General features: G+C 33.7%; 1 protein-coding gene across 1 annotated transcript; it reads right to left on the minus strand.

Moving 5' to 3' along the window:
• Positions 1-3,989: 3,989 nt before the first annotated feature.
• LOC133309797 (uncharacterized) lies at positions 3,990-18,046 on the minus strand. Its single transcript, XM_061510624.1, has 12 exons — positions 17,654-18,046; positions 16,934-17,262; positions 16,781-16,858; positions 16,577-16,679; positions 15,817-15,905; positions 10,307-10,418; positions 8,909-8,962; positions 8,786-8,834; positions 7,816-7,916; positions 5,034-5,146; positions 4,476-4,915; positions 3,990-4,378 (listed from the first exon to the last, which is right to left on the minus strand). Exons 1-11 carry the CDS (start codon positions 18,002-18,004, stop codon positions 4,576-4,578), a joined length of 1,719 nt encoding a protein of 572 aa, XP_061366608.1. The 5' UTR covers positions 18,005-18,046; the 3' UTR covers positions 3,990-4,378; positions 4,476-4,575.
• Positions 18,047-19,338: the final 1,292 nt, after the last annotated feature.

A 19,338-nucleotide genomic window follows, 5' to 3' on the forward strand; every position in this document is an offset into this window, starting at 1 on the left:
CTTTTCAAATTTCTCCTTACAATATGTGTCATAGATGAATTGATGATTACTTGTGTGGATTATTACTTTTGTCTGTTATTGTTCCTATAGCTAGCTATATATTTTATTTTATAATAACGACAAATATTATTTTCATTTTGGGTTGTCCTATGACCACCGTTATAGAGGTGTAAATGGCTCATGCCTTAATATCTCAAGTGTTTAAAAAATTTAGAGTCTATACTGACCTATTAGTCTATTAAAAGTTTGGTTTATAAATCTGGCCTGACCTATTATAAAAAATTAAAAAATCTAATATGGATTAAAAAGCCTTCTTGGCCTTTCAAGTTACAAAATCAAACTAAATAAATAAAAATCAAAATTCTCATTAATTAAACTGTGTTTCTAGCTTGAGTTCCCCCTATAAAATTTACCAAATCTTATTTTTAACAAAATCAAAAAAATCCTTAAATAATATTCATAACAACACATGAATCCTCGTTTGATTGATCACTTTGATATCTTACGTTGCTGAAATATTATATTCCTAAAAAATAAAATCAACCAAAAGAAAGAAAAATAATAGTTATTCCAAGAAATAAAATTTTATCTATTCCAAATAAAAATAACAACTCTTCCTAAAAAAATAATGATCAATCATACAAGATAAATGTTAAATTACTTTTAAGGTGAAGTAGCATCGGTTCTAAGAAAGAAATTTTCAAATGCACATATGAAGTCGTATAAAATTTTAATGTACAAGGTATAACAAATAACAGCTCTATTGTTTGTTTAAAAGCCATAATCCAAAAGGTTATCATCTCAAAAGCCAAATTTAAATTCATATAATTAAACAGAAAAAAAAAACAATAATTCCAGCAAAATCAATCAATAATCAGATGGGGATGTGACAAATCAACATGCTTATCTGCCTGTAGTACCAGCAAGTCTATGTACAAAGTCATAATATATAATAAAAATTACAATCAAATAAAGAAGGCTTCACTGTTTATGACACCATAAAAAAACCTGAAAAAAAGAACTAAGAAAAAATTAACAGCAATACATAGTGAGAAATATGAGTGAAAATCAAGTGGAAAAAAATGCAACTAAGAAGAAATATGCAACCCTCCATTGGTAACTTTTAGCATGCTTGGGATCAAGTAAAACACTTTCATACGGGCGATTTGATATGATGTCATACCAGCTTATCCTAAATAAGAAATAAATTAAGTTGAATATCATCGTATTTTCAAATTGTAAAACAATTTCATTTATCTAAATTTATACCTTTTGTTTTTTCTTCAAATTATTATTATTATTTTTAGCCAATCTCCTTCACAAATTAATGCTTGAATGGTCTCTTCAAATAAACTAACATGATAACCATCAATTGCTTTTCCACCAGCATTAAATGTGGACTCAGATGCAACTCTAGAGATTGGAATAACTAGTATATCTCTTATCATCTTTGATAAAATTCTATATTTCAAGTTCACAACATATATTATAAATATATTATTTTATTAAAATAATTAATAGGCCAACCTGTAGCCTTTTTAAAATGGGTCTGCCTAATTTTTAAACAGGTTTTCTCTAAAAATCTAAACCTGTTCTATTTACTAAATAGATGATCAGGCCTAAGGTAGCCAAATTGTTGTAGGTCCTTGATAGGCCCTCTAACTCATTTACATCCCATGGCCACCAAGGAACATTAATAACTTTCATTTGGTGACATGTTAAAAGCAAAATATATATACATAGACGGTATTTGGAAACTTCTAAAAATTAATTAGTATAATGGAGTTATTTACATTTTTTTAAAATAGTTCCATAGAAGTTAATTTTGAGATGAAATTGTTTTTTTTCAAAAAAAATTTAATACTCTCTCTTCCCTCTCATTTTCTATTTATCTCTGCTTTAATTAAATTTAAGAGTGATTGTTGAATAAGATATAATTATAAGAATCGTTTATTCATCTAATGATTGATAAGCATGTTAAATTTTTTAAATTTAAATATATTATATAAAAATTAGTTTAAAATAAATTCTAATTAGAACAAGTTTGAATTAAAATTAATTATAAAATAAGTTGAATTTATATGATTAAATGGATTCGCTTTTTCTACAATCAATGTAGATAACTTAACTTATTTACATTGAGTCCAAAACGAAGTCGTTTTGAAGTGAAAATCAAAGTATTTTAATAATTATAATTTTTTTCAAAGTTATAACAGTCTTTTTCATTATAATTTTTTAATTTTTCAATCCAAAATGATGTCATTTTGAAAGCAAATGTAGATAATTTATCTATATTCACTGTAGAAACATTAAAGCCTTAATTTATCTTACACTTTTCCAACTTAATTTTGTGTGTTGTCTGAATCTGTATAATAGACAATTTTAAAAATGGGAAAAATATTTTTCTTTGTATTGTAAATTTTTTTTTTGTCTTTCTCACATAAAAGTGAGTTGGTCCCTTGATAAAAAAGAGAGAGAAATATATGTGAACTCACTTATTTTTTATGTAAATGTAACAGAGAAAAATTTCCTACAATAAAAGCAGAAGTATTAAACCCTTCAAAAGTTGAGAAACCTGTTTGAATCGGCCATAGAGAAGATTATTGGATGAAACCTAAAACAAAGAAAGACTGGCTTAAGGACTGGATTATTATGATGAGCCATACTTCCAGAAACAATAACCATTGCTTGCGCTCACTTATTAGCCCAGAAAACATCAAGCATAAATTATGGAACTACGATTTTCATGGAGCCACCTCAAGACTTGCAGCACCTTCTGCTTCAAGATGTTAGAAGGATCCTAGATCCTGTTGCTTTTGTTTAATCTCTTTTTTTGGGGCCTAGCCCCTCCTCTTGTATTAAAAAAAAAAAAAAAAAAAAACAAAGAAACAGAGAATTTAATTCCAAAATTAAATAATACTTCAGTATACTAAGATAACAATTATTAGTAAGATAACCCGTTTGGTCCGGGTATGCCCCGTCTCTCCTCATTAATAATTCTGCTAATTTCTACTGGTATCTAGTAAAACATATAATTTTTTAAAAATGAGTTAATCGCACAATTTACTTTTTATTTTTAAGAATGACGCATGTAATTCTTAATTTATGTCTCTTTTAAATTTTAAATGCAAATTCTTGTGTATAATATATATCTGTTTATAATTTTAAATATTTTCAAATTCTACCTGAATTAATTATATATCTTATTTATACATTTAAATACTTTTTATTAAAGTTTTTCTTTTAATTTATATTTTTAAATTTCACCTAAATTCAAAAATGCTTATATGACATGCAAGCGATACTTGCTATTTTGATCACAAGTGCAGCATCGGGTATTTTAATATTACAAGAAGATTGTTGCACAACCTCAAATAATATTTCAAATTTAGTATTCATGTTTCAGTTGAGTTGTTGATGCCCTTTTATAACACATCCACTACATAGTCATAAATAAGAGCATACACAAAACTTTCCAATAAAAAAAAAATTAATTGAAAAGGGTGACATTATACAGGCTTTATAGACTGCGTAAAACTGCAAACGTGACCTTTAGATATACACAATTCTCAACCCTGCGCCTAATTATATTTATACCCAAAGATAGAATATTATAACTACTTTTTTTTTTTATATCTACTTTACCTATTCTCTCCAATATAATTAAATCAAAATTTCAATTGACCTTCATTTTTTTTTCTCTCCTCTTGATTATGATCAAATGGTGTTAGAGAGAAATAAATAAAACATACAATAAAAAAGATAGGCATAATGTTCTATGCTACCTATAATTTAAAAAGTAGAAAACATGATAACAACGTAATTAAGAGTTTGATGTTTACCGCTCTCATTCTTCTGTGTTAGATTAATTTCAATTCTCTGAGAGACTTGGACTTTGTCTATATTTCAAATGCAGCCCCATCAGCAATTTATGCAAAGTTTGTAAAAAATAAAAAATAAATAATAATAATAATAATATCAGCAGCATAGGAGTAGAGCCACTTAAACTTACTAGTCAGATACGCCAATTAATACAACTGTGACAGCACTATCTTAGAAGTGACATTTTGTAACAAACAAGAACTTAATTAGAACCTTCATACATTTGCTATTATATGTAAACTTTTACTGCAGATGCCGTACTATATTAACCACTATCTCCACTATTTTACTAGCTATAACCACGTGCAACAAACATAAATACTACAGATAAACATGCTTGATAGATATACACCTGTAAAATTTATGACAACTAAAATCAGGCCATTTATTGCATAAACTTCATCAGAAAATATTTGCCCGTCACTGAGCGCAATTGCATAATTAGAAATCTCCGTAGCATTTGAAGCACATGATTGTATTCAGCACCTACAGGCTACTGCAAGCATGTATAGAAATGGGACCCGGTTAGACTACGAAAGAGTTAATCAAGAAAAGAAAATCAAAACAAAATAAATAAGAATGACAAAACTGACCATCAAGAAAAAGAATGATTCAATTTCTTTATGAAGCTCATTGAACAGATCTTGTCCAGGCGAAAGGGCTAAACAGATGAAATGTCAACTCTTAATCAAATCAAAGGAAGTTCCTCTGAAAGTTTCCAGAAGAAAACCTTGAAGATAAGCCCTCAGACATGCTTTCTGAATCCAATTTTACACTTTGCCTCCCAGCTGTCAGGTCCTTTTCACGGTCCCATGGCTTCCATGGATGTTGACCCACCCAATCTTCCTTCTCCGATTGTTGCTTGGACTTTTTCTTGGATTTGCTAGCAACCTCTTCTTGATGCTTTTGCACCAATGTTTTTGATCGTTTTGCATTATTGTATTTGTCCACCAAATCTGCATCCGCACTAGTCCTTTTCTTTTCCTCTTCATTCGAGGCAAGTGCAGTAGCCTCATTGTATGCTTCCAAATAACTGCCATGTACAAATCAGTGTTGCCATAAAGCCCTTGAACTCGTGGGGTGGACTACACAGGTTGAAGGGAAGAAAAATTGATAAGCCAAAGCATTCTAGAATGAAAGAGGATACATACTGCATCTTTGCTTTCTGGGCTCTGTCTGCAGGGGTGTCTGTCCAAACACCAGTATCACCTCTACCTTCCTTTGAGCCCCGGCTAAACTTGGTTGATTGCATAGTCACACCAGGCTGAAATGTATAAATTCATGAAATATGTGGGCATCATTTAGCAAAATAACAACATAGTATTATTTCGGATTCCCATAATGTAAATTGACTGCAATGTCTGCTACTCTGTACTAGTGTTAATGTTTTCCCACTTTTGGCGAATAAAATAAGGGACTGCGCATCAAACTCAAATGCAAAACAATGTGCAACAAAAATTGTTGAGTCTCAAAAACCTTAACGGATAGGAAATGTTCAACTTTGTAATAAAAAGCTTACACAACTCAGGTATACTTGCATTAAGATTTTAGGACTACTAAACTGACACAGTGCTGAGCGCAGGACAAACAACTAAAAAGATAACAAAAAAGAGAATCATTGTGTAAATGAGTTTTCTAAGCAACCATACTCTAGTAACATTTTGCATCATTGCAAGTAGCAAAAGCATACATCTAGAAACCAAGTCTGTTTCCCGCACTCTTTTAACCAAAATATTTACAATAAAAAAAAATGACTCTGCCTAAATATATATGGAACAGTGATCCAAAAACCACGTTTCCCACAAAAATTTATCCAACTATCACGCGAACAGTAAAATTTCTCAAAATGCCACGCGTACAAGTTCACAACAGCAGGTAGCGAACTCATTTGCAGACGTGGCACGTTTCTGATGGGCCACCTAGTTCGCTATTGGTAGTAGCGAACTACGTGGTCAAAATGTCGGTCTATTCAGACTATTTTCAGGACACATAGCAGTCTCTCCCAAGTTCGTTATACAGTCTAGTGAACTTGGTATAATAAAAATGGCAATCTGCTTTGAATAAAAACAGAACACCGTGGCAATTTTACCCAAGTTCGCTATACAATCTAGCGAACTTGGTGTAATGAAAGCTGGTTCCCCACGCACATTCTTTCTTTCCTTTGTGTCTATTCTTTATTGGTAACAGTAATTTTTGTAATTTCAGTTGCCAAAAGTCGTTTCCTTCCTTACACTTTCTCTCTCTTTCTTTTCAAAAGTCCAGCTTTTAGTATTTCAAAAAAACAAAAAAATTCCAGCTTTTACTCATTGTGATCATGCCTCCACTCACTCCTTTGTCTCCTCCATAACCTTCAAAACAGTCACCAGACTTCTTTCTCCTTCCAAAAAAAAAAAATACCACAGACACACTAACACTTCACCATCTATTTTTATTTTCTCTCTTTTTTTTTTGTTTTAACGTAATCATCCTCACTTTTTCCTTCCATCTTTTTGTTTTTTCTACCTCTCTCCAAACAAAGAAACTGAAGTGCTGGAAGATATAGGGGCCTCCTTTCTCCTCAGCAACTGAACCACACCGTACAGTTGAAAAGCAACATGACAGCTTGCATGTAGTTCGCTGCATAATGCAGCGAACTTGTCCATGTGAACGACTATTTTTTTTTCTGACAATTGCACATAGTTCATTATGTCCTATAGTGAACTTTTCTATATTTGCCACGTGTCTCAAAAAGGCTCAGAGCAGACTGACATTTTTGACCATATAATTCGCTACTTTCAGTAGCGAACTAGGTACCAAAAAGATGCCACATCAGCAAACGAAGTTCGGTACCTGCTGCAGCGAACTTGTACGCATGGCACTTTGAAAAATTTTACTGTTCGCGTGGCAGTTGGGTAAATTTTGATGAAAAACGTGGTATTTAGGCCACTGTTCCAATATATATACACACACACACAACCTCCACATTTTGTTTTGGACAAAAAGACCAAAATCTTTTTCGAATTCTGAGAGTCAATTCCTAGGGAAAGTGAAAAGGCACAAACCCAAAATTGGATTAGTCGGGTCTATTAAAACTTCGGCCATTAGTCGATATCTACCAAAAACAGAAAAACAAAATCTTTCTTTATAAAATCACTTAGTGTGTTGTTAAATTAGCTTATTTTAGGGACAACTTTTTTTTCATTTGCAGCTTCATGACAGAGCTTTTGAAAAAAAAGAAAAACACATTTATTTTCTCCAAAAAAGCTATCACCAAACGTGGCATTAATCTTAAGGGTATTTTAGTAAATTAATATCAAATTTGATGAAGAAAAAAAACTAAAACATATTTTAATGATGGGAGAGAATTTGACTATTTTTTAAATAAAAAAGAGAAAAGGTAAAAAAAGTAATTATATCATAAAATTAAAAAAATTTGTATACATAAAAAATTCATAAGAATCTTTTGTTACACAAATTCAAGAAAATTTACAAAATACAAAAAATATGATTTATTTAAATAAATTATGAAAAATAAAAATCAATTTATGTCTAATGTATTCAATTTTTTTATTTAAAATTCATTTTCTAAATATTTAATAGCTGTTTCATTTTTCCCTTTTAATTTTTTATTTAATAAATAAATTTATATTATAAATATTTAACAAATTTTAATATATAATTTAATAATTAAAAAGTAATGAATATATTTAATAAATAAAGTCATACATAAGTAAATTAAATAAAAATGATTGCATATGTTTTATGTGTTAAATGACTATAAAAATATTAAACAAATTCGTATATATTCAATAACAACCAAATTTATTTATTTTATAAAAAATAAAGGTTACGTTTATATTGATAAAAATAATATAAAAATCTTCTTGAGTCCTAAAGCACTTACATACCTTTTACCCAAAAGCCAAACAAAATCAAATGATTGTCAGAACTTACTTTCCTCTCTGGAGGCAATGTTGTCATCCATTCATCTCTTTTTGGTTCCTCTTTAACCTCTGTCTCTGCCAGAAGCACATCATCACCCTCCATGGATATGCCTGCCACAGATTTCCTAGCAATAAGATAACAAAGTTCACAAGTAATAGCACCCAATCCCCGCCCTTCCCCTTTTAAGAAAGAAAAGTAGAATTGAATTTTATATTAGGGGAAAATGATGCCCAATTGAATCCAAGAGGGACATGTATGTTCGTGCCAGACCAATTTTCCAACCTCAAATGGTCACGAGACAGTTACACAGGACCAGCAAGAAGCCAAATTGCATGGCAATAAAATCATCCCAAATTGCACAATTTAAGCACAGTATCACCAAATTATGAGGCATTAACACTTTGTGTTGGTTTATTGACATATAATAGTGAAGTACCTTCTTCCATAGGCTAGATCATCATAATTAAGAAGAAATTAGGAATATAAAAAGGCTTCTAATAAAAGTCTAAACATGATGTAAGACAATACGAGGTATGACTTGAAACATACAGCAAAATTCTCTATTTTAGTTTACACATTACCTCTAAATGTCCAAACCAAATATTGCTATTTTTTTTGGTGATCAAATACATTATTCTTTAGATAACATTGAAATTGTAATGTGCTTTATGAATGTCAACAAAAGTAATTCCCACCATTAAGCCTCAAGGATAATATCTTCTAACACAATGCACACTTGCTCTTGCTTCATTTTCCTCCAACCCCCGCCCCCCCAAAAGTGTGTTTTCTGTTTTATGTGGGGGATGGGGCTAGGAGTTTCTTAACATAACACAGCCCTTTTGGTTTTCCCATCCTTACTCCAATTTTTTCCCCTACCTGGCTACCTTCATAGCACTCATCGTTATATTAAGTATGTTATGCATGAAAGTGATCTGAACAGACTTGACAGAAACCATCTATCTACATTGCAGAAGCTCACCTTGGGATCTTCTCCACAGGGCAGCCTCACGCATTGCTTTAAGTTCAGCCTGCAGTTACATGTGAAGATATTAGGATCCAAAAACTAATAATACAGCCAGTCAGCCAGACAAGTTCAAGTTACCTTCAATTCCTCCTGTTCTTGCTTGAGTTTGATTTTCTCATCCATTTCTTTCCGCTACAGAAAGCACACAACATCATCTTGTTAATAAAAATTTCAAAAATATTGCATTGCACAAAAACCAGGAATAGAACAAAGTATCCAATCAATTATATGTCAAACACGAGAACAAAAAATCTTTGGGGAATAAAAAAACAGAGATGCGAAAACAAAACAGCATTCTAAATTGGAGAAATTTTTTAGGGAAAAGATAATGTAAAGGAAAACATAAGAGAAATAAATTTATAAGCCCAACATCCAGATGTATATAACTTCCAAGTTTCATGTAAAAAGCACTTATTCCCCTCACATCGTGGGCTTTGCTTTGCAAGATGTAATCTGCCACAGATGACTATTAGCAACATTACAAATGAATGGAAGTAACAACGTGGGTCAAGTGCAAGAAATTGCCAAAACTGTTTTTAAATGATTTCCGCTACACATTACACAAAATTACTAATTAGTCAAGTTCCTTCAACCACATTTCTGCTTTGCATATGAATGTTCAAAACACTCAACGATTTGACAAATATAGGATCCTAAAATAAAAGAGTTCATCATAATCAATTTTACATGTAAATAAATATATTCCTTTCCTAGTGCTGGAATGGGATATGGATATACTAGAGGAAATTCGTTCACTCAAATCATAGGTAAGCACCTAAACTCAAATCAAAATCTATTTTAAAATTTAAATAAAATAGTTAAATAGCCAAACATCTAAAGCAGTCCAATTTTAATGAATTCTTTTCAAATCATTATCAGCCCATAAATTATTATTGCATACAGAAAGTCAAAAATATCAAATATCATTTGAGAAGTCACTGATCCCTGGTACACTCTTCTCTGACCAGCTCCCCAGTATCAGAAAGAAGCATTTGATTTTGTTGTACAAAGGGATAGTCCAAGAAGAATTTTTCAACGGGTTAGTCAGCAAGCTTTCCATGGAAGAAAATTTCAAGCCAGCTTGAGGGGAGTGTTTCAAGAGTCAAAAGTGATTTCAAATTCTAAAGTAATAGATAACAGGACTTTGGATAGGATAAATGTACATGTTTGTAAATAATGATAAAATGTACTTCCAATTTTTTAAGCATGCAGAGCAGATACCTACCTCCCTGATTCACAACATATCTCTTCTATAAGAGAGGGCTTTGCATTCTATTTTTCTGTATCGGTTAAAAATACAAATTACCTCAACTCTTTCAAGTGATAACAATCAACCGAAAAAATAAAAATCAAAGGTGTAGATAAAGCAATTAATTAAGTCTATTAACACAAAAAGAAAGACCATCAAGCAAATTAGAGGATCCCACAAACAGCACCTTTAACTTCAATAATAAACCATTCTCCTAGCAGGCTTACCTTTTCTGGATCTTGTAACTCTTTGAAAGCTTTATTTAGCTTAATAAATGCTTGGTTGGCTTGTGGATGAGAGCATTTATCTGGATGAACCAAAAGTGACATCTTCCAGTACCTAAGAGACATTAAACGAGACGACATTAGACAAACAAATAATATTTAATCATATGTAGTCGTTTGATCCATGTAAGCAACCCCACCCAGTGGGATAAGGCATAATTTTTTGTTATTGTTGTAATAGAATACAGAATACTAAATCTTAGTGGCTTTTTCCTTTTCAGTTCCCTGTAGTTCTATTCATTCAAATTTAAAATATAATATTTCCCATAACGAAATTATGTTGAGTTCAGAACAAGTGTTGCCCATAGTTCTCCATAACATGATATTACAATGATTTGGATCTTGATTATTTCCACAAGAACTTAGAAACTTCTTTAGGGCAATAGGCTAATGATCATGCTATGTGGATGACACAATTGAATCATTTTTCGAAAAATTCGTTCTAAAACAAAATGAACCAGAAACTGTCTGGGTTATCAATTGCGCACAATCCCGCTAAGGTAGCGGGTTGCGGACAATTGGCACTATAGGCCATGCCGCAATGCAACAGGTAAGTGTAGCGGCTGTTGCAGCCAAATCACAGCGCATCACGTCAGGAAACGATGTTGAATTCCTAGTTTGCCCTCGTTTTGAATTTTTAACAGCTATTTTTCATGGGCTTTACAGTCTTTTAACTGGGTTTTAATATGAAACCCTCAACCCACTCTCTCGCTCTCCACTCTATCTGTCGCGCGTCTCTCGTCTCTGGCTCTCAGTGTACTCTCTCATCTCTTAACAGGCACCCATTCTGCTTTGTTTAACAACCTATTCTTTTCTTCTCTGTTTACTTTGTTGACAACCTTTCTTTTTTGTTCATAATCATATTTTGTTAACAAGCTTGTTCATAACAGAAGCTTTGATAATTGATGATATTCTTGATTGGAAGCCCATTTCTGTCCTTTTTTTTTTGTGTCAAATTCTATTTTGGAATTCAGAAACTTTAAGTTTAAAGTTTTTAATAGAAAATACTTGAAAAAGGGTATTCTAAAATATTATAGAATTGTAAATTATATGTACAAAAGGGTTCTCTAGAATACTAGACCTAATGGGCTAAGCCCAATATAACAAATAACAAATAAATAAATAATAATATTTACAACACTCCCCCTCAAGCTGAGGAATAGATATTTATCATTCCCAACTTGCTAGTAAGTTCTTGAAATCTGTCTGAAGGAAGCCCCTTTGTTAATAGATCAGCTAATTGACGCCCAGTGGGAATGTATGGAGTGGTAATCAACCCACTATCAAGTTTCTCTTTGATGAAATGGCGGTCGACCTCAATATGTTTAGTCCGATCATGTTGAACTGGATTATGAGCTATACAAATAGCGGACTTATTATCACATAGCAGCTTCATAGGTCCCTCACATTTTATTTTGAGATCATCAAGTACAATTTTCAGCCACAGTAACTCACAAATGCCTTGAGCCATAGCTCGAAATTCAGCTTATGCACTTGATCTGGCAACCACATCTTGTTTCTTACTTCTCCATGTCACCAAGTTACCGCAAAGAAACATGCAATAACCAATGGTAGAACGACGGTCAGTCACGGATCCAGCATAATCAGCATCTGTGTAGACTTCTAAAGATAGATTGCCATCACGTCGGAATAACAATCCTTTACCAGGAGTACCTTTAAGATATTGAAGAATTCTCTCTACTGCCTGCATGTGTTTTTCCTTTGGATCGTGCATAAACTGACTGACAACACTAACAGCATAAGCTAGGTCTGGTCTAGTCTGGGCCAGATATATCAATTTCCCAACTAGCCGTTGATATTGTCCTTTAACTGGAGGATTCTCTTCTTCATAGCCCATCTTGTGATTCTGCTCAATAGGAGTATTAGAGGGTTTACACACGAGCTTTCCTGCTTCTTTGAGAAGATCAAGAACATATTTCCTCTGGCTGATAAAAATTCCTTTGCTTGAATGAGCTACTTCTATCCCTAGGAAATATCTCAGTTTCCCAAGGTCTTTGACTTCAAACTCAGAGGCAAGCCGTGTTTGCAGAATCTGTCTCTCCACAAAATCATCACCTGTGATAATAATATCATGAACATATACAAGGAGCACAGTAAGCTTCCCATTTTGGGAGTGCTTGAAGAAAAGAGTGTGATCTCCTTGACTCTGTCTGTATCATAAGGTCATCATAACCTTAGTAAACCTTCCAAACCAAGCACGAGGTGACTGTTTCAATCCATACAAGGCCTTTTTTTAATCTACAAACTTTATTTTCCCCCTTCACAGAATCAAAAACAGGCGGGATTTCTATGTAGACTACTTCTTCTAACTCACCATTGAGGAAAGCATTTTTCACATCAAATTGATTTATATCCCAATTGTAATGGGCAGCAAGGGATAACAAGATTCTCATTGTATTCATCTTTGCAACTGGAGCAAAGGTTTCTTCATAATCAATGTCATAGGTTTGAGTGTAACCTTTGGCCACTAATCGAGTCTTGTATCTCTCAAGAGTGTCATCAGAATTATATTTCAGGGCATAAACCCATCTGCACCCTACTGCTTTCTTTCTGTTGGGTCTATCAATAACCTCCCATGTTTTATTTTTCTCCAACGCATTCATCTCCTCTTGCATGGCTTGAGCCCAATTCCTATCTTTCAAGGCTTCATGTACTGATTTTGGGATTGCAATAGAATCTAGTACTGAAACAAAGCTTTTGTGCTGCACAGAAAGATTAGCAGAGGAAACAAAGTGGGAGATAGGGTATTGAGTACAAGAGGGACAGGAGGAACAAGTTTTCTTGTGACAAGATCTTTTTCCTTTTCTAAGAGCAATAGGTAAGTCATCAGAAGCAGAAGCAATGGGTAAGTCATTAGAGATATCAGAAGAAATAGACAAATCATGAGAGGAAATAATATTAGAATCAGAAACAGGAGATTCAAGTGACTCAGAAGAAATAGGAGATTCAGGACTTACCAGTGGTTCAGACGATTGAGGTTGCTGGTGAGACAGTATGGGTTGTTTCCTCCGCTGATATACCAATTCAGGTGTCAAAATTTTCCGTATCTCAGGTGTATTTGAAGGTTCTGACACACCAGGAGCAGACACACTAGGAAGAGAGAAGATTGATCCAGACTCAAAGAAGGAAGGGGACGAGTCTTCTGAAGAACTGTTCTCCCCCTGACGATGAAGACCCAGGAAATAAGATTCAGATTCTTGAAAGGTGACATCCATAGAAACAAAAAAAATTTGACTTGATAGATGATAACATTTGTACCCTTTTTTATAAGGGGTATAACCAAGGAAGACACACTTAAGAGCCCTAGGATCCAACTTACTCCGATGTTGTTTATGAACATGGACAAAAGCAACACATCCGAACACTCTTGGTGGAAGGCTTTGCAATATGGGAACAGAAGGAAAGAAGGAAGTCATGGAATGAATAGGACTGATATTGTTAAGGATCCGTGAAGGTAAACGGTTGATCAAAAAAATAGCAGCTAACACTGCTTCTCCCCAATAAGAACTAGGAACAAGATGTCTGGAAAAGTAGAGCTCTAGCAACTTCAAGGAGGTGACGATTTTTCCTTTCAGCAACCCCGTTTTGTTGAGGGGTATCAACACATGTGAGCTCATGAATCATACCTCTGTCTGAAATGAATTGTGACAGGCGTTGATTGACGTACTTAGTACCATTATCAGATCTTAGTCTTTTAATACCCTTACCAAACTGAGTCTCAACCATGTGATGAAACCGAATAAATATCTCTGGTACTTCAGACTTGTCTTTCATCAAGTATATCCTTGTTACCCGAGTACAATCATCGATAAAAGAAACAAACCACCTTGCACCTGAAACACTGTGCACTTTAGAAGGGCCCCAAACATCAGAATGGATAAGAGAAAAAGGTTCCCTGCTTTTAATAGTGCTAGAAGGAAATGACACTCTATGGTGTTTTGCAAATTCACAAACATCACAATGAAAGGTCTCAACCGACTTATTGAGAAACAGAGAAGGGAACATAGACTTCAAAAGACTAAATGGTGGATGCCCCAGACGCTTGTGATAGAGCCAAATCATAGACTCTGCAGTAGAAGGATGACGTGTCATTAATAACTGATTTTTGCTAGCATGGTCTGGAAAGAGATGATACAACCCATCATGTTCATTAGCAACTCCAATTGTCTTCTTCGTGGTAAGATCCTAAATAACACAATGAGAAGGAAAAAATGTGATAGAACAATTCAAATCAGTTGTAAGTTTTTGAGTGGAGATAAGATTAGTAGAAAGCTGAGGAACATAAAGAACATTTTTAAGAAACAAGGAAGGTTGAATTTGAATGTTACCAGAACCAATAACTGATTTATGGGATCCATCAGCTACGGATATAATATGACTACCAACAGTAGGATGATAAGAACAAAACAACTCAGTACGACAAGCCATATGATCAGTTGCACCAGAATCCAAAATCCATGAGGTTTTAAAATCAGTGCAAGAAGGAAGAAGAGATATAGAACGTGTGCTCTTACCAGATAAGATCAAAGAACTGTCATTCTCGGCCATTCTTCAATAAAAAAGTTAACAACCAGCGATAAAATCAACCAAACAGATATCAAATGAAGTCCGATCAGTGAAATAATCACATATCCAGACAGAGAACAAGGAGACAAGAAGAATGGCAGTGGTCCGGTCAATAACAACCGTCGCACGCGCCTCCACGCGCCGGAGAAATGGGCTGCGCGTGGGCTTCACTCGCCGCTAAAGAGTTGGTGCGTATGAGCGCGTGGAGGGGATTTTCCGGCTGAAATTTTTCTGGCGTGGTCGTCCAGTGAGCGCGCACCTGTCTGTGGGTGGTCGCGGTTGAAAAGTTGCCGGAAAGTGGTCCAAACGGTGAAGACAGATCTGACTGGAGGCGGTCGGAGGTGTTTGGGTCGTTTGTGGCGGAGGAACTGTGCATAGAATGATAGATCGGAGAAAATAAAGGTCAACAAAGGTCCCCTTGGTCCAAAAGGTCCCCGGAAAATTTTTCTGGTGGCGGCTGATGGCGGCAAGAGGCAAAGAAATTAGGGTTGTGTTTAAAAAAAGACAATATGTGCGGAAGCAGAACCCTCAGATCGAGAGCTCTGATACCGACTTGAAAAAGGGTATTCTAATATATTATAGAATTGTAAATTATATGTACAAAAGGGTTCTCTATTTATAGAGAATACACGACCTAGAATACTTGACCTAATGGGCTACGCTCAATACAACAAATAAAAAATAAATAAATAATAATATTTACAACAAAAATAATGGGGGCTGAAGCTTTCTCAAGCTTTAAGTGTCATATAGCTAGATTCTATTATGCTATACTGCTACCCACTATAACATTTTTTGGGGTCGGCCGCAACCAGCATTTGATAAGGAAAGGAATCAATTAAAGAAGCTTATAAAGGAGAGCATACCTTTTCTTTATGTTATCGCTGGACATATTATGGTTAACTCCTAGAACATCATATGGGCTGTCAGCCTCAACTTCCATGATCCTGGTGACCTGAGAAATAAGCAGGTGATGACTTGTACCTCCATATTCAATTACAAATAAATATCCAAAATTTAATTCTGTAATAAATAACCCAGTGACCTGAGAATTAAAGAATTCTTCCCCCATGATAAGAAGCTCTTTGGGGTAAAAAAAAAAAAAAGAGAGAAGAGAAATTACAAAAAAGCAAATGATCAACCATCCAAAAAAAAGGAGAGAGATTCAATACAAAAAATTATAAAGATTCCTGTCTTCAAAGAGCCAAACTAATACGACCCTCAATCCCCCAACCAATCCATGGCCACAGGAAACCAAACTGTTATCCCATAACAAAACAAGAACAGACTGACTATGAAAGATTAATCAAAATGCAGAAAATGTTAATAAACCATTGAATTCACATGAAGGCATAAAATTTCATAAATTGATGAGAGATGCCACCACAATAAACTGGATGGACAGAAAGTTCCCTTCAGATGAAGGAAGCTGCACAATGAAATGAGAGAGTAGAAAGCATATGCCACCAAATTTTAAGTTCTTTCTCATGTTCCCCAAATAAAATCTGATCTTATAATAGGAATACTGAATACCAGATACCAATCATTAAATCTGAGGCTTTTATTTTAATACTTGAAGAAAGAACAAAAATTTGATCATAATCAATGACTACTGGGATTAAATACCTCTTCAAAACGTTCAGCTTCATTAGCTGATTCAGCTTCAGAAACCATAGCAGGTGGTGGAGGTCCTACAAATAGTTCAGTATCGTCGTCCAATTCCGCTTCTCTAAAGACATTAGTTTGAAAATATCATGCAGTATCATCTTATGTGAATTGACTAAATTAAGTTCGCAAATATAATCAATAAAAGCGTAAATGAGTAAGTACCTGAGCTCAGTTTGTGCCTCCGTTAATTTAGCAGCAGCAGCGAGTAATTCAGCTGATGGCATTGCAGGGCCAATCATCCTGCAGAACAAAGTAAGCAATAATTAGGAAAAATAACAAAAGAAATGTGAACAGAAATACAAAAAGAATTATCACCTTCTTGTAGGACCAACAGACTGATCCTCTGGTGCTGGTGTTATATGATCATTTACCATCTGTTCACTTCCCATATCTATTGGAACTGAACATGATTCAGGCACTGCTGCAGAAGCATCAGCTTGCTCCTTCATGGGATACATATAAGAGTGAATTATAGGGCCAACAACATCCAAAGTAGGGCGAGCTTTAGAGGGAAGTAAGAAAACACTATCTCCATTTTCCTTAAGATTTAAGGAAAGGAACAGCTTCTTCAGATGCTTCATTAGAGATCTTTCTGATATACCCTTTATGTCAACAGCTTGTCCATCATCAATCATTTGCAAGAGCTACAACAGCAACAAGACTAATAAGAATTAAACGTATATATGCATTTTCCTTACATAAGTCAGCATGCGACAATTCATTTTCTTAGAATCTCAAGTGAGCCCAACTCCCCGAGTCTAATTGCTTCATTAAAAAAAAAAAAAAAAAAGTTTTTGCAGAAGCATTGAAAACAATTTGCAAGATCAGCTTCAAACAAAACATTTATATTTCTAGAGAACTCAAACAACTCAACTTGAAACCTAGAGAAGTCATGGCTCTCAGTAACACTTGACAATGCCTATGAACATTTCATCATCTGAACAAACACCAAACAAACACTAACAATCAAAATTGACACACTACCAGAAGAGCAATTAAGAAAAAAAAAATTTAAAAAGATATAGATATTTATACCAGCTTCAAATCATTGCCAACATTGGGAAACTCCTTCATAATTTCATGCACCACAGTTTCAGGCTCAACCCTAAGTCTATTTTCCTCCTCCGAAGACTCAGACACATCAGAATCGTGGACTCTCTTCTTCTTTTTCCTCAATTTCCTCTCTCTGTCTCTCTTCTTCCTCCTTCTCTCTTCCTTCTCCCTTTCTCGCTTGGAGCCTCCCTCGTTCCTTCTGCGCCGATCCTTTTCGCGCCGCCTCCGCCGCCTCGAAGAGCGGTCGGAGTCGGAGTCGGAGGCGGAGGACGGAGAGGATGAAGAAGTCGATGCGTCTTGCAGATGACGCTGCTTCCTTCTTCTGTCACCCATTTTCGGAAGCTACGAAGGTGATTCTCCCATTCACGCACCAAATATTTGCATCTCAAGGAACACGATTCAATTCGACCCAATCAAATTTATTATTTATTTATCAAATATAAATCTTTTTTACTATCACTTTTATAATATTTGAACGTTTGTGTAGAAATTTTATTGGTATATTGCCTTTTTTTAAAAAATAAAAATAAAATTAAAGTTAGGTTTTAGTTTTAAAAGCAGGAAAATGGTAGATAGTTAAAAATAATAATAATAATTACTGGAGCTAACTTGTTTATTAACTTATAGATAAATGAATAATTTTAATTAATTTAACTAAATTATGTCATAATTTTTGTGAATTTTTCTATTAAGTAACGTCACTCTCATGATCAAAAGCAAAATTTGATCATAGGCAACAGCAACATCATTTGTCATTTCTTTTCTTCTTCTTTTTTTTGTAATAATTTGTCATTTCTATCTTGTCATCAACTGCTAGCATTTTTGTTTTAGCTGTATTTCAAAGCCATTGGATATTTGTTGAAAGCAATTTCGTACTTCCTTCAAAAAATATAATCCCAGGAAGTCAATTTTTATCTCGAAAAATGTTGTTTGCCGAAGATAACCGTACTTATGTAGTCTCTACTCTCTCTCTCTTTTGCATTACATAGAGCCTGTTTGAAAAAAAAAAAAAAAAAAAAAAAAAAAGTTGTTTGAAAATTACATAAAAAATTTAGCTTAGAAATTACTTAAAAGTACATATTTCAAGAAAATTATCTCTCTCTTCATCTTTATCACTCTTCATTTTAAAAAAAGTACACAATTCAAGAAAAACAGATAAGAGCTTAAAAAAAAGCTCATCCTAGGAGCTTTTAGTTTTCAGCTTTTTTCTTCATTATAAAAAGAAGAGCTTTTCATTATAAGAGTTTTTCTCAAAACCTGTTTGGCCTAGCTTATACTTATAAGTAGCTTCTAGCTTAAAAAAGAGAGGATCCAAACATGCACATAGTCTCTACTATTTAGCTTAGGGAAATTTCTTCAATATTACGAGAGTATCGAATTCGTTATTTTCTTTTATTAAAAGGGTATTTTTTTTCATTTTAACTATATTTTTTTGTATAATTTCTTTTAACTTTCAAAAACTTTTTTCTTTTAATATGAATGTACTTATATCTATTACACCAAAAACTTTCTCCTAACTTTTTAATGATGCCATCTCATAAACTTTTGTTACACTGACTAATTTTCTTTGCATTATATATATATATATATATATGAAATGGGATCAACTTATACCAGTATAAAAATAATAAATTTTACATCAAATTTTAATCATTAATTTTCGTGCA

This window comes from Gastrolobium bilobum, unplaced genomic scaffold (genome assembly GCF_033153095.1).
Source record: "Gastrolobium bilobum isolate Gb01-03AN ecotype WA unplaced genomic scaffold, APGP_CSIRO_Gbil_v1 utg5492, whole genome shotgun sequence".
NCBI classification, from domain to species: domain Eukaryota; kingdom Viridiplantae; phylum Streptophyta; class Magnoliopsida; order Fabales; family Fabaceae; genus Gastrolobium; species Gastrolobium bilobum.